General features: G+C 36.1%; 1 protein-coding gene across 1 annotated transcript in view; it reads right to left on the minus strand.

The window, feature by feature from the left end:
• Window positions 1-16,990, minus strand: part of CPNE8 (copine VIII) — a 384,959-nt gene that overhangs the window by 250,023 nt on the left and 117,946 nt on the right. Inside the window, exon 6 of the mRNA XM_006865292.1 lies at window positions 10,500-10,576. Within this exon, the coding sequence (XP_006865354.1) occupies window positions 10,500-10,576 (77 nt within the window). The remainder of the gene's footprint in view (window positions 1-10,499; window positions 10,577-16,990) is intronic.

The following is a 16,990-nucleotide window of genomic DNA, read 5'->3' on the forward strand; positions in this document are numbered from 1 at the left end:
GAGAGAGGGAACAGCTGAGGAGTCTAGATTCGTGGGTAGAGAGGGACTAAGAGTTGGTGGCCAGGAAGTAGACTTGCAAAATGTGCCCTTTGGAAGTGTAAATTATTATATTGCCTGAGTGTTGTTGTTGTTGTTTTCTAATCTAAAGTGAATAGAAATACTATTAATTGATGGTACATGGAGTGGATCATAATCATTGTAATGAAACAAGGTGCATGATTTGTTGAATGTAAAACTGATGATCTACCCTGTAAACTTACGCTCAAGCCACAATAAAAACCTTAAAAAAAAAAAAGAACAAGGGAAATGCCTACAGCTCATAATAGCACACCAACCATTCTGGAACCTGACAATGATATTAAGGGTGATTACACGAAAAATGCATTGTTTTATTCATCTCTCTCACGACTGGCCATACACTTTGTAATTCTTTCTATCCCCAAGAGTTCTTAACCCATGTGACTGTCTCTGTGACTATTGGAATTTCTGATTAGAGCGAAGAAGTGTGGGAGCTTCCAGCTGTATGATCTATTTATTTGGGGTAACCAATAACAATCAGATTCTTCCAGTGCATAATCTCAGATCCACACATGAATGTAACAAAGAGGATTAGCTGAACATTTCTTATGTTTACAGTATTTTCGGCTTACAATATTGGGCAAAATACAAGTAAATGTTCTTAAATCCCCTCTAATTTTAGATTTTAAAAAACATATAATTTTTCTGTTTATGTCAGAAAATCAGATAGGCTTTAATTGAGACAGATAAATGTTTTATTCTAGGTTTAAGAAAAAGTTACCATCTCTCAGAAATGTAATCAGTGGTTTAATTTTTAAGTTGTCAAATTGCATGAAGATCACTAATATGAATACATACATTTGTGTGGTCTTTGAAAATGAAAGAATGTAAATAATTTTAATTGACATTAAGTTCACCTTTTGTAATTAATCTGAACATTGATCCAAAGTTCTAGATGTTTAGGACATTTATAGCAAAATAATAAATCTTATAAAATCTAAAGTAATGAAAAAAAGAACTCTAACTCACTTTCCCAATTTGTTTGACTCTATAATGAGAAATAAAACAACTTTTACTATTTATCTTTATTTAATAATTTATACAAATATAATCAAATTGGGTTCAAAATCACCCTTTCTATAAACTTGCTAAATTATTAGCTAAACTCTTCTCTATGGGAAATTGAGCAAGTGTTTGATTTATTAGATTAATTGGTTTAGAGATCTTTCCCAAAATACATTGGCTGTTCTTAATAAAGCAATAATATTAACAACAGTTGCTATCTGAGTGTTTATTAAATGCCAGTGTTCACCATGACACATATATTATATGAACTAATGCTATTTTTTTCAAGGTAGGTTTGAACCACAAGGTCGGCGATTCAAACTCACTAGCCACTCCTCTGAAACCCTATATAGGGTTGGTATGATATGGAACAGATTCGACCACACTAAACAACATTCAGATATTTCTGATGGGGAAACTAAAGCTAAGGATTTAAAACAATATGCTCAAATTAATAGACTATTATATTGTAAAAGCTCTATCAATTCTGTTACTCTGGCTATTGATTTATTACAAATAAGACTAAAATAAGCAAAATTTCATTTTATAGCACTACATAGAAAATCAACAGCAGAGATAAGAATAGAAGCATCATCTTTGACCACCAATCCAATATTCCTAAAACTAAGTAAATTAGGAGGTATAATAACATCACTCTAATTTTTAGGGAGGAGTCCTGGTGTGGCCCTGTGAGTTAATGTGCCAGCCTGCAAAGCCATTTGAACTGCAAAGTTGTCAGTTCAAGCTCACTAACTGCTCCTCGGAAACCCTATACACTTCACTATGGGTCAGAATCGACTCAATGGCACTTAACAACAACAACAACAACAATTTTTGGGAAGTTCATAATCAAGAGGACTCTGAAGGCAAAAATTTCCCTCAAAGTCAACTATATTTTCACTTCCAAAGAGTTGCAAAATGAAAACATGCACTGCTTTAACACAAGTTAATAGGTTGGTTATTTTCAAGACTAACCATCCTCCTATTCATCTTCCTTCCCACATGTTGAACTGTAGTGCCATTGGGATATGCCCTTGAATTCTGTGACATGGTTGGGATTCAGACAACTGCAAACTGGTTGTCCAGTTATCACCTGCCTCCAAGTCTCTGTCCCTGTACTCTTCACACTTGACAAGACTCATACTAATCCATTTCAGACCTCTTCCTTTATCCTCCACCTACTTCTCACTGTCTAGATCACAACCTGCAATTGCAGCCTACAAAGAACTTAGCCCTTTCCCTCCCGAACTTCCTTCAGTCAAAAATAACTGCCTTTTGCTTACGCCTGAGGTTCATACTCCTACTCAGGGGAAGAATCTACTTCTAATCACACCAGTCCCTGACTACTTACCCAACTTTTTATGGGGAAACAAGTCATACCTGGCTGAGAGTAGCAGGAACAAATAGGTCTATTACTTGATGAACATAATAAATGCTTTCCTCCCAGAGGAAAGGATAACAATCTTTCTTAAACTGGTTCTGATTCCAACATTTTGGTAGTTTTGCTGAATCCATCACTGAGATCCCTAAAGATAGAAGTAAGAGTTTCTGACAGCATCATGCAGAAAATTGAATAGGATCTCACAGCATGAGAAAACACACTGCTGAGTGGGTATAATGCTAAATAATAATGGGACGATCTAAAGAGGAGCGATGATTCACAGGAAGGCACAGTAAATGTTACAGACAGAGTAAGCAGCGACAGACTCAGGTTAAGAGAGTTCAGAGAAAAGACCAAAAATGTAGGAAAGTGTAGGATGGAATTAACATATGAGAAATGTGTTTGCACAAAACTTGAATCCAACAGAACAGTCTGTTGGAAATTTTGAAAATGCTGAATTGCTATTAAAAAGCAAATTAAAAATCTTTTATATCAATTTCAAAAAATTCATCTGAGCTCCTACAGAAGATAAAAATAAAATCCTCAAAAAAAAAAAACTATCTGAAAAAAAAAGACAATAATTAAAGCACAAAGGAGTAAAAATTTTAAGTTGGAGTAGGTTGAAATTTCTAAGCACAATTTGCAAAGACATGAATAAAATCAAATAATTTAAAGCTCTACTATGTCTGCTTTAAATCCTCAAATTTTATAGTTACCATCAAATTAAAAGTCTAAATGTTTTTGAAGAGATACTATAGACATTTGTAATTAAGAAGCTAGAACAAATTATTCTCTCACCTTAACAGGAAAAAATAATTAGACTAGGGTCTTTAATGGCAAGAAAATATGGGAATACTTTGAAAAACTTACAAAATAAATAGAAAATTAATTGTAAAATATATCTGTAACCTAATATGAGTTAGTAAATAAGAGCAAAATCATTTGAATGATGCTACTTTAGAAAAGAGAATGAATTCATTTTTCCAAGATGAGTCCCTTTTGTTCATTGTGGGTGGATTACCTGCCTCACAGGGAACCTATGCTGTAATTCAGGAGCCTGTTCTCTGATGAGAAATCACTGAACTCTCAAACAAGATTGCAAAAGTAGTGGTTGCAGCCAGAGTTTGCAGGAGAGTGCACAAATTCTATTTCTATCTTCAGTCATGAGGAACAGACTGGGAATAACATCAAGGTATTTAGTACCCATTCTATAAAGCTATCTTTAACTAAGGAGTTAAGACTTGGCCAAGCCAGGGTCACGCAGGAGGATTTTTAAAAGAGAACTTTTGGGCATAGATGAGTAAGAAATAGGGAGGAAAAGAAAACTATGAGGAATAGGTATAAACCATAAATCTCTAAATACATGTCTCCAATAAGAACTTCTTCATTATTTCTGCCATCTTTTCATATTTTCCACCTTTTTTTTTTTTTTTTTTTTTAATTTAAGGTTTTTATTGTGGATTGAGTGAAAGTTTTTACAGGGCACATCATCAATTTCACATTCAACAAGTTTCCACCATTTTTATATGCTGTTGTTGTTGTTAAATTCTGTTGAGTTTGTTCCGACTCATAGCAATCTTAAGAGTATAGGGTTCCAAGGAGGGACTGGTGGATTTGAATCACTGTCTGGTGTGTAACCTACAGGGTAACATCAACTATGTTTATCACAATTTCCTGTTGGAGAAGAAAACACTTCTCTGACCTTTGTTAGCTACAGCCGAGTTAGCCTCTGATTCATGGAAACCCCACAGACAGTGGAACAAAATGCCACTGTGCCTTGTGCCATCCTGTGATCAAGGCCATATTTAGATTATCAGGCCTTTCAGCTAATCTGTGTTAGTAAGCAACACAAAAGTCTCCACTGACAGATAGGGGTAGCTGCACATGAGGTGCACTGATCAGGAATCGAACCTGGACGTCCCACATGAAAAACAAGAATTCTACCACTGACTCACCACTGACCCTTTACCCTGACTTTACATAATCTCCAGTATTCCCCCAGGCTCCATCCTTACTTCCAAAATAGCATTCGCTCCTTCAATGAAATAGCCTTTGTCTCCTAACCCTCTTATCTCTCCTCACCATATTTTCACTTGATTGATTTAAAAAAAAAAAAAAAAGGCAAAGAATATGACCAAAAAAAAACAAGGATTCCACAGAGTAGAGGAAGTAGCGAGGGTTGCCTAAGTCTGAGCAATACATGGAGTGGACCTGCTACTTGGAAGATCTACTTTGACATTATGACAGATGAAGCTTCCATGCAAATAGCATTCCACTCTCCCTTAACATACCTGTGCATTTTCACCCCCAAACCATGAAGTTTTTCACTGCTTTACATTTGAGGTTGAGGTAAGAGAACAATTGGCATAGAACCTGTGTTTTCTCTCAAAGCACTTGAACGTCCAAGAGTATAGGAGAGCAAGGTCAGTCCAGCAGACTTTGTGCCTCAAAATTACAGTTTGTAAGAAAAATCAATGCATGCCTGTCTCAAAATTATAGTTTTTAAGAAAAATCAAACTTATATCAAGAAAGAAAGTGAATTACCACACATTTTTTTTTTTCTTTCTTTCACCCCAATAGTCACCTGAGTTGGAGTCACTGCTTAGGCAACACTGAGTATACTATTTGACGTTTTCATTAATAAAGGCAACTATCCTTTCATTATAGCAAGTTAATCAAATGTTTCATTTTTCTCTCCTATTTTGATTAAAAGGATTCCTGGTGGTGCCATGGGTTAAGCATTGGGAATGCTAACTGCAAGGTCAGTGGTTCAAGCCCATCCGCCACTCTATGGGAGAAAGATGCACCCATAAAGATTTACAGACTTGGAATCCCTAGGGCGGAGTTGTTCTACCCTGTCCATTACTGACACTATTAGACTGAATAGTGAGTTTGTTCTCTGATTATGAATTAAAGGAGCCCTGGTGAGGCAGTGGGCTAAGTATTGGGCCAGGAAATGAAAGGTTAACAGTTTGAACCCACCAGACATTCCATGGGAGAAAAATTAGACATTCTGCTTCCATGAAGATTTATAGCCTCGGGAAACCCTTTGGAACAGGTCTACTCTGTTCTATAGGATGCTGAGTCAGAAGTGCCCTGACTACAGTGAATATGGTATGGTTAATTACTAATTGTTGTTGTTGTTGTTCAGTGCCCTCGAGTCGGTTCCAACCTATAGCGACCCTTGTATAGGGTTTCTGAGGAGCAGCTGGTGAGCTTGAACCGCCGACCTTGAAATTCAAACGGCTTTGCAGTCTGGCGCATTAACCCACAGAGCCACACCAGGACTCCTAACTACTAATTGTTGTTTTGTTGTTATGTGCTGTGGAGTTGGTTCCGACTCATAGGGACCCTACACAGGGTTTCCGAGGCTGTAAATCTTTATGGGAGCAGACCGCCTCATCTTTCTCCCACGGAACCACTGGTAGTTTCAAACTGCTGACCTTGCGGGCTCGCAGGCCGATTCGTAACTACTACGCTACCAGAGCTCCTTATTAGGCACTCCTATTTAATATTTCTCTTTCCTTGTGTCTCTTTATCTGAATTAATTAATTAAATTTCCTCATGTAGTAAGCAGTCCAGCATTCTGCAATTCCTACAGTTTTACGACTTTGCTTTTATGTTGTTGTTGTTGTTAAGTGCCGTCGAGTCGGTTCCGACCCATAGCGACCATGTACAGGGTTTCCGAGGGTGTAAATCTTTACGGGAGTAGAAAGCCTCATCTTTCTCCGGCGGAGCGGCTGGTAGTTTCGAACCGCTGACCTTAAGGTTCGCAGCCCGACTCGTAACCACTACGCTACCAGAGCTCTTTATAGTCAATGTTTTTCCAGTCAAACTCTACATTTTACTGTTCATCTGCTACTAAAACTGGGTTCCTGTTGTAACATTGTAGGAAATGCACTGGATTCCTAACCACAAGGTCATTGGTTCAAATCCACCAGTCACTCCTTGGAAACCCTATACAGGGTTGCTATGAGTTAGAACCAATTCAACAGCACTTAACAACAACAATAGTACTAATACTTATTTTCCTTACAAAATGAAATATCAGCCCATCTTTAAACCCTTTCTAAATGTTTATTTGCCTGAGAAGATGGTACAATAAGGTAAAAGGCTAAATAAAAGATTAATGATATATGCATAGATAATTAACTGAATTGGGCCTTTTACAATACAAGAGAGACAATGCCAACATTTTCAATAAATTGACCTAAATTATAAACACCTAATAAATGAAGCACAGAATGTAGTTACTATAGATTCATGTTGTACGAATAATTTTTAAACTTTGCCTCATTTATACTACTCAACACTCAGCAAGAGCTGAGAAAAATTGAAAGGGCACCTCATCCTTTATGATTATGTAAAACGATCATGACTCAACCACAGCAAATACTCTCAACATTTGTATATTCTGCCATTCATCAGCCTAGTATTTTCACCTCTGAGCATGAATTTATTTCTGTTGATTCTAATGGGAATAGTTGAGTCAGCTGAACAAGCATTACATCTTACACTATCTTTCAATTAACACGTACTGCAACCAATATAAAAATTGATATTTTTAGCATGTTGCAAGTCTAATATAAACATGATTTCCAGTTGGGAAATACCCTGTGTAATCTAATAGATTTTCTAAAATTAGAAATATGGTTTCCATTTATGAAGAAAAAAGCACCAGATAAAAATGTTCAGTAAAATTATCTATTTTAAAATATGAGTACTAATGGCACTTATTCTGTTTCCTGAAACAGAAAAAAAAATTAACTGCTTTTAATTTCTCTTGAAAAACATTAAAGCTACTTTTATGATGTCATTGGATCACTGATTCTTTGTGGGGTATTTTGGCAAATAATTTTTAAAAATCCTGGTAGGCCCCAGTCACTAGATTAGATAAGTACTTAGGAACTATTTGTGTTTCTTTTACAGACTTATAATACACATTTTTCCCCCACTCATGAAAAGCTCTCAATTTATTGGTGTAGAACTATATATACCTCTTAGCCTTGACTAAGGTATATATATTATGAAAGACTGAAATGGTAAAAACAGATTACAAATTGGGGTTAGCAGAGATATCCTATGGAAAGTCTTATTCTAGCTCCACCGATATAAAAGTTTGCTGGATAAAGAGGAGGTAGCAGGAATCCCAGGAGCCCTAGTGGTTACTAGGCTCAGTTACTAACTGAGAGGTTGGCAGTTCGATCCACATGCTGCTTCACACAGATAGATGTGTCAGTCTACTCCCCTAAAGATTATAACATTGGAAACCCTCTGTTGTTGTTGTTAAGTGCCACCCAGTCACTTCCAACCCACAGTGACTCTGTATAGAGTTTCTGAGGAGCGGCTAGTGAGCTTGAACCACCGACCTTGAAGTTCAAACCCAATTCAGTGCATTAACCCACTGCGCCACACCAGGACTCCTGGAAACCCTATTGGGCAGTTCTATCCTATAAAGTCACTCACTATAAGTCAGAATTGACTCAATGGTGGTATTGGGTTTTCAGCAGGAATCCCAAAGAGCAGAAAGGAGGTGGACAGGCTCTCTTTAATGACTAGAATGTTGATGAAGAACTCCCAATGGCAGCTACACAGAATGCCAGGGACAGACAGTTGTAGCCAAGGAAGCTCAAAATGCCACAGTATTCAGTAAAAACATCAACAATGACAAGCCCCCCCCCTTTTTTTTTTTTTTACTAAGAAGGCAGAATGACATTTTCAGATCCAGGTGCAGCACCCTAACTGTTGAGGGGTATCAGAGCCAACCAAAGCAAGAACAAGTGACCAATCAAAAGTCACTGCCATACCCATCAGGTGACCCTGCTTTCAACAGAGTGGACTTAAAACCCAATAACCTCATGTACATGAGAAACCTATGAGAGTTTCTGAAAGAAAAGCAGAATCCACTCAGCTCCCGACTACAGAAATTTGGAAAATGACATGCATTATCTCAGAACGTGTGCACAAAGATTACATAATATTTCTTTCTTTCACATCTTGGCAGTGATGTGGTGATTCTCTTCAATTCATGTAACTTCCACCAGATAGTGGTACCCTTACACTCATCCATGGCTTTATTTCCCAAATATGTTTCTAGGGGGTCAGACACAGGGAGCTCATTAAATTCCACTGATCAGCATTGTAACTGGATGAACCAGTTTTCTTTGTTTTTGATACATAAGTAAAATACATATAACATAAATCTGCCATTGCAACTCTTTCAAAGTTTAAACTTCAATGGCATTAACTACATTCATAATGTTGTACAACCAATCACTGTCTGCACACCTTTTTCATTTCTCCTAATAAAAACTCTATAGACATTTCCCCTCCTTGTAAACCTTTGTAACCTCTATTGAACTTTCTGTCATATGAGTTTGTTTATTCTAGTGATTTATATGAGTGAGTAATACACCAGGAAAGCAAGTTTAAAAGTACTGCTATTAGAACTCCAGTTCATACATGCATGGTTTATTCCAAATAAAACATACTTAAATATTTTGTGTGCTCAGTGAATGGCTGAAAACAAGTTCTCTCAGTATTACACTTGTCTTAGTCTCAATATGGTACCTTCCAAAAAAGAAAGTTTAATTAACACTATGGCTTCTATTAGGATCTGTTGGGCCAGTTCAATTCAAGGAAGAGAGGTAAGCTTCGAAGGTGGTATGGTGACTGTTTTGGAAGATTCCAAAGGGGTAATTTTTACAGATTTTCTTGAAGGGCACAGAATAATCATGGGGGCTTATTGTGAGAACTTTTCAGAAAACTAAAAACCCCATGGGTTAGGAAAGGGCCAAGAAAATTACACTGAGGATTTTTTTTTTTTTTTTCTATCACACTTGCTCATTCTTTGAGGGTAGCAAGGGCTGTTCTATGAAAATTTCATTGGGAAAGCTTACTCCATCCACTCTACAAGCCTGGTCTTGCCCCTTTAAACTTGGTTTGTTTCTAAAGAATGCTTAAAAGGAACACAATTTAAGGATGACACAACTGCCATTTTGACATGATACAAATCCAAGAGTACAGAATTCTTCAAGAAAGGGATAGAAAGTACATATGCCTAGGAAAGGAATACGTCAAAAGCAATAGCTTCACAGTTTGATAGTTTGGATTTAATAAAGGTTTTTATGATTTCATAACAGTATTTTTTGACTTGCCCTTATATTTGTCCTTTTGCATATGGCTTATTTAAGCTAGCAAAATGTTCTCAAGGTTCGCAATATGGTTTTTTATACATTATTTACTATGTCCGTATTATTAAAGTGAGCACAAATATGTTTGAATCATAAGCTTTAAAGCATCATAATTATGTGAAAACAAACTACATGCTCTTTTCTCAAAAGGCAGCTGATATAAAAATGCTTTCACACCAACATTCAGCAGTAATGTTGTAAGAATCCGAAGCTAAATGAAAGAAGCTAATATTCATTCATAGAAGATCTGATTTATGAACAGTTGAGTGAAGAAATCAAGATGAAGCAGGTCAGGAATATTCAGGACAGAAAAGTTTGTTATCTGCCTAATTGGGAACTGAAGAAAATAAAATCAACCATGAAATTGAACTAAATTGAAACAAGATTGCAGAACTGAAGGTGGTGGTGAAACATAAAATTCTTCACGGTTTCCTTCTCTTACTGTTTGCACACTTACTGACTTCTTTACAGACCAGTTTTGGAGTCAAAACTAGAATTAATAATCATCAAAAACACAGGGGGGCATCAGTAGTAATAGCATGTCACAGAATACTGGTCCAAAAGTATAAAATCTCATTTTCAAAAAGTACTAAATCTAACAGTGAATATTATAACTCAAAAGAAAACTCATTTTTTTGTGATTTTTTTTTTTTTGTAATTTGGGATATGATTAATGAAACTTAAATTATTCTTTAGAAGCAAGTCAAAAGTATTTTTAAGGAGCAAATACTGAAGTAAGATTTTTATATCCACTTTTCATCTTAAACCACATAGTCTCAACCACCAAAATAGAAATGGACAGACGAGTTAACGTGTCATTGTCAGAATTAAAAAATACTTACACTATTGGCTTTTCCAGGTGACTCCCCTGTGAACCAACAATCTCCCCCAATGTACAAAACACTTGTCCCAGAAAGTCCTAAAATAGATAAAAGGATAAAAGCTCATTCCCAAACCATGTTTACATATTACATTTACATTGTTTTGTTTCAATCATCAGGTTTTCCTACTTCCTAAAAGTAAAACATGCTTAACATGTATTAACTTTACAATGTGATTTTCTCATGAAATTTTATAGCCTTTTATGTTCTTAATCATAAGAGACTGTGTGTTATATTGAGTTTTCAGGCACTTTTTGTCTTTTCATTTTTTAAACTAAAAAAGTTCCAGGTTTTGAAATCACAATTGGCTGGACTTTGGATGTCTGAAACTACTTAAACTGTTGTCTAAGGCAACAACAATTCATACAAGACACAGCTAACAACACTGGCATTACTTATGACGTGTTGTAATACACTGGAAATAAGTTGGGAAGGTTCGAGGATCCACTGCCAGGTGTGTACACCAGCACTCTCACTTACCTCAGATCACATTCAACTATGTAACATCTACAGGCCTGGTGTGGCACTGTAGGATAAACACTGGACTGCTAACCACAAGGTGAGCTGGTCAAACCCATCAGCCAATCCTTAGAAACCCTATACGAGTCTCTATGCGTCAGAACCGACTTAAGAGCAGATAACAAGTTTCCTCATCTCTAAAATAAATGAACATTTCCATAATGGAGTTGTTTTGAAGATTCATGTTGTTACTAAATGAGTAGTTTTTAAGCAGAAACCAGTATCATCAAGGCTTCTCCAACTCATGTTTACCTCATGTGTGTCAGAATAGAACTGTGCTCCAGTCAAACATGTTAAGCATTTACACCATGAAAGGATACGTAGTTATTAGAACATAGTTGTTGTTAAGTGTTGTTGAGTTGGTTTTGACTAACTGCAACCCTGTATAGTATTTCCAAGAAGTGGCTTGAGGGCTTGAATCACAAACCTTGCACTTAGCAGGCGTATACTTACCCTATAGCACCACACCAGGATTACATTAGAACACAGTGGGGTTTGTTATGTGCCGAGGAGTCGGTTCCAAATCACAGTGATCCTGTACAGGATTTATGAGGCTGTAAATCTTTACAGGAGCAGAAAGCCTTATCTTTCTCCTGCCAAGCGGCTGCTAGTTTAGAATTGCTGACCTTGCGTCAGTCTGATTCGTCGTAACCAAACGTAGCGTAGTGGTTACGAATCGGGCTTCGAAACACAAGGTAAACAGTTCAAAACTATCAGCTGTTATGAGGGAGAAAGATAAGGCTTTCTGCTCCTGTAAAGATTTATAGCCTCGGAAACCCTGTACAGGATCGCTATGAGTCAGAACCATCTCCATGGCACATAACAAACAACAACATGCTATTAGAACACAGTAAATTCTATTAGAACACAGTAAGTTCCTAAAAATGTGTTAGTTATAAAACGTTATCAAGTTCACTAGCCAATAATTCCTATTGTCAAGACTCATAAAAACCCTGCAAAATAAGTAGGCTGTTATTAATATTGCATTTCACATGTAGTGTAGGCAGTTGATTTTCAGTCAATAAATAGAAGAGCCGAGATTAACTCAGACACTGACTCCAAATTAAATGGTGCTAAGAATTTCAATACTATAAATACAATACAACTTCCTAGGTCCACAAATTACCATCTGGTTATGTAGGTCAAACACAAAAAGAAAAAAACAACAACATGGAAGTGTTTGATTCAAAGAACGTTTTGTATTAAAAGTGTATGTTGTAAATCTACCACTGTTCAATAAACTGTCCCATGAGAAGCCCTAAAAAAGATGGACAGGTAGTTACAGGAAACACAATTTTGTCTTGATTTTACTACACAAAATAAAAGTCAACAAAGGTACGAGAGTAAGTCAAAAAGCATTGCTACAAAATAGAAATGTTTTACTAAACAAAAAATGGTTACTTGACACATTCCTCATCTATGTCTACATAATATTGTAGGCAATATAGCCAACTCTCTAGTCCTTCTACCAACAATTCTGAGCTCTTCCACTTACATCACATCAAAATAGCAGTTTGGGCATCATCAAGGGACTTAAATTATGTTCCTTTTAAAAGTTCTTTGAGTTTGAGGAACAAAAAGACATCTAAAGGGGCAAGATCAGAGCTGTAGCAGGAGTAGGGTAAGGTTTCTCAGTGAAATTCTCATAAGACAGTACTTGAATCTCTGAAAAAATGAGCAGATGCATTGTGATGAAACAACAAACATTTTCTTCTGTACAACTTTCCTGGTCTTTGTCTTACTAATGTAGTTTTCAGCTTTCTTAAATTTTCTTCATAATAAATTTCCATGATTGTCCCATGTCCTTCAAGAAAATCTATCAAAATTATCCCTTTGGAATGCCAAAATAAAAGTCACCATAACCTTGTGCGTTTCCAAGGTAGTAAATCATTGTGGGAACAGCCACCATATTCCTATAGAACATGTTGATATTGTTACTGTTGTTAAGTGCTGTTCCACCTGATAACAACCCTGCATAGGATTTCTGAAGAGTGACTGGTGAGTTTGAATCACTGATTTTGCAGTTCAAGCCAACTTTGCAGTCCAGCGCATTAACCCACAGCGCCACACAGCACTACATATTATATGTAGATGGAGGAAAATTGATGGATAAAAATTTGTGCAAAGGAAAAATAAAGTAATAAAATTGAGGAAATTAAAATATTATGCTCATTTATACATACTATGGGAATACGGTGACTATAGGATAAACTCTGGACTACAAGCCACAAGGTGGTTCTAGCTTACTAGCAACTCAGTAGGAGAAAGGTGAGGCTGTCTGTTCCCACAAGATTGACAGCCTTGGAAACTATACAGGGTCACTATGAGTCAGCAGTGACTTACTAGTACTTAACAAGAACAACTATACCATATACAAATTTTGAATTTCATTTCAAATTGTAGTTACTACTTAGTGTCTGCATAAATGAAAATTACATTACTGCTATGTACTTCAATAATTCCATATGTATAATAAGAAAATTTACTTAGCAACACATGAACTGCTTTTATCTGTTTATTTGTTTACTTGCTTGTTTGCTTAGTCAGTACAAGCATTACTGATTCTGTACATTATTTTGTAAAATCTCCTTTCGTTCATTCACTGATTTAGCAGAGTAGTAATATATACTCCTTAAGAGTGAGGACTATAAGGTCTCTATGGTGCAGCTTTGTAATCTAAAAAATGGGAATAAAAACCTAGGTCTTTGGGAGAACAAAACAATTTAATTATTTGCAAAGCATTTATAACAATACTTGATACATGGCAACTCCTTAATAGATATTTGCCTCCTTCTTCTTCCTTATTCCCCTAGGAATTAATTGAATATTACTGTATTTTCAGAATGTAGTACTTGGTTGTGGGCACCAATACTGTGGTTAATAAAGTTTTTTGAAAAAAATAATATATTTTCAACAAGTCCTCATTTTAAGTGTCTTTATAAAACCAGAATCTATCTTATACACCAACTAATCTTATATGTAAACTAATAGAAATATAAGCTTATGTGTAAAAGAAAAACTGTTACTTTTTTAAACAATAGTATGATGAACAGAAAGGACTGCCCTATTACAAATCTAATTGGCACATGTAGTTTATCATTAGCATCATTCAGAACCAATTTCAAAAGCATTCAATAGTGTGGCATCTTTCTCATAAAAGAATTATAAAGATAATCTTAAATATCTTTCCTGTTTGATAAAGTGATCAATGCACATCTGAAAATATAATTTCCCTACTAATAGAAAATTTGGATTAAAAGACATTGAAATAGGTTTATTGATAGCTCTGTTTTGACATAGCACAATAATTGGATGCAGTTAACTATTCAAGAATTAATCATTCAATTTCATGAGAAGATAGTTTCATGGTTCCTTATTCTATCCATTTTGTGGTCATTTAATTGATTTTTATCACTTTCATGCTAAGATAGTCAAGACAAGAGAAAATGTTATTCAGAAAATCTTGCTATTAGAATATTTTACCATTCTAGTAAAAGGTTGGTGAGAAAATGGACTTTATATTACTTGAGAAAAATGTATAGTTAACATTGCTGTTGTTACATGCTATGAAGTCGGTTCCAACTAATAGCTATCCTGTATAGGGTAGTTCGAAACTACCAGTTGTTCCGTGGGAGAAAGATGAGGCGTTCTGCTCCCGTAAAAATTTATAGCCTCGGAAACCCTGTACAGGGTTGCTATGAGTCGGAATCGACTCCACGGCACATAACAACAACAACATAGGGTTTGCTAGGAGCAGCTGATGGGCTTGAACCACCGATGTTTTGGTTATCAATCCTTGTTCTTTTCCTACAGCACCATACCAGGTTAGCTGCTAATATTGTATTGTTGGTCCTGACCCATCCATTGGCATCGAATGGATTCAGATTCATAGCAATCCTATTCCATGCTAAAATGTCTTGCTTTCTTTACATTTAATTAATTCATGTTCATCTCATCAACTGTAAATGGTGAAGTGTGACTTATAGTATATAGTAATATGGCAATTGTTAATAATTAAACATGGTACTTCTTTGCTTCAGTAATGACTACTACTTTCTCAATGTTTGCTAGCATATTTATAGGAGTCCTGGTGTGACACTGTGGGTTAATGCACTAGACTGCAAAGTCAGCTTGAATCACAAGGTCAGTGGTTCCATCTCACTAGCTGCTCCTCAGGAAACCTTATAGAAGGTAGCTATGGGTTGGAATTGAATCAACAGCACTTAACAACAACAACAGCATATCAGAAGGAGCCCTGGTAGCACAGCAATTAAGAACTCAGCTATTAATCTAAAGGTCATCTGTTCGAGCCCAACAGCTGCACCACCAGCTGCACCATGCATCCTAAAAAATTACAATGTTGGAAACCTATTGGGCTGTTCTTTTCTGTAGTATAAGGTTGCTTTGACTAGAAATGGACTTGACAGCACACAGCAACAACAAAACAAGTGTATCTATCTATATGCTGCTAGCCATAAAGTGAACTCAACATGAAACAATTGGATACACTATTTTAGTAGAAAAAAAACTTGTCACATTTCAACATTATAACAATACAACTTATTTTTCAAAGCAAAGATTTGGCTTTTTGATGAATGAATCCATTAACAAACCAAAAATGCTAACCCTACCTCCAGTTAGTTAATAAACACTCCTAAATTTAGACATCAGTAATTAGATGACAAATAACCTTTCACTAATTGTCAAAGTACAAAGAAAATGCTAAAGCTAAATCTGAATTCTTTTCTTCAGCACAGTTGGTTTTCAAGATATCTTTACTTGTTGAAAAGCCAAATAAAAGAATTTAGAGAAGCTACTGAATAAACATTAAGCTTTCAAGAATAAGTCAGTCACAGACCTAAATTTCCAATTGAAAAACATTATCCACAGTACATTTATATTTAAGACATACAAGCATATATAACATAAAGATTAAAATGGAGCGATACTACTCATAAATAAGAGTCCTGATGCGGCACTGTGGACTACGCACTGAACTACTAATCTCAAACTTGGCAGTTTTGACCCACAAGCCAATCCTCAGAAACCCTATACAGAGGCACTGGCACTGTGAATTGGAACCTACTTGATGGCACTTTACAATAACAACAATTCAAAGAGATCCCAAGTTTACCATCAACACTATTAGCTGGTATATGAGGGGAGCAATTATTGTTATCAAGCAAAGTATATATACATATATATTAAATGTAAAACAAATGATCTGCTCTATAAACCTTAACTCAATTCACAAAGTTGTTTGTTTTTTTTAAATGTACTTCTACAGAGCACTGTTGTTATTGTTAGGTGCCATCGAGTTGGTACCTACTCATAACGACTCTATGCATAGCAGAACGAAACACTGCCCTATCCTGAGCCAACCTCACTACAGTTGCCATGCTTGAGCCCATTGATGCTGCCACTTTGCCAGTCCATCTCGCTGGGGGTCTTCCTCTTTTTCTCTGACCTTCTACCTTACCAAACATGATATCCTTCTCAAATAAATGGTCCCTCCTGACAATATGTCCAAAGCATGAGAGAAGAAATTTAGCCATCCTGGCCTCCAAGGAGCACTCTGGCTGCACTTCTTCCAACACAGATCTGTTGGTTCTTTTAGCAGCCTATGGCACTTTCAATATTCTCCTCCAATGCCATAACTCAAAAGCATCAATTCTTCTACAGTTGGTCTTCCTTATTCACTGCCAGCTTTCACATGCATATGAAGTTATTGAAAATACTATGGTTTGGGTCAGGCGTACCTTAATCCTCAAGCTGACATCTTTGCTCTTAAACACTTTAAAAAGGTCTTGTACATCAGATTTGCCTAATGCAATAATACGTCGTTTGATTTCTTGACTGCTGCTTCCATGAGTGTTGATAGTTGATCCAAGAAGAATGAAGTCCTTGACAACTTCAATCTTTTCTCTGTTGAT

Source organism: Chrysochloris asiatica, unplaced genomic scaffold (assembly GCF_000296735.1).
Source record: "Chrysochloris asiatica unplaced genomic scaffold, ChrAsi1.0 scaffold00077, whole genome shotgun sequence".
Taxonomy (NCBI): domain Eukaryota; kingdom Metazoa; phylum Chordata; class Mammalia; order Afrosoricida; family Chrysochloridae; genus Chrysochloris; species Chrysochloris asiatica.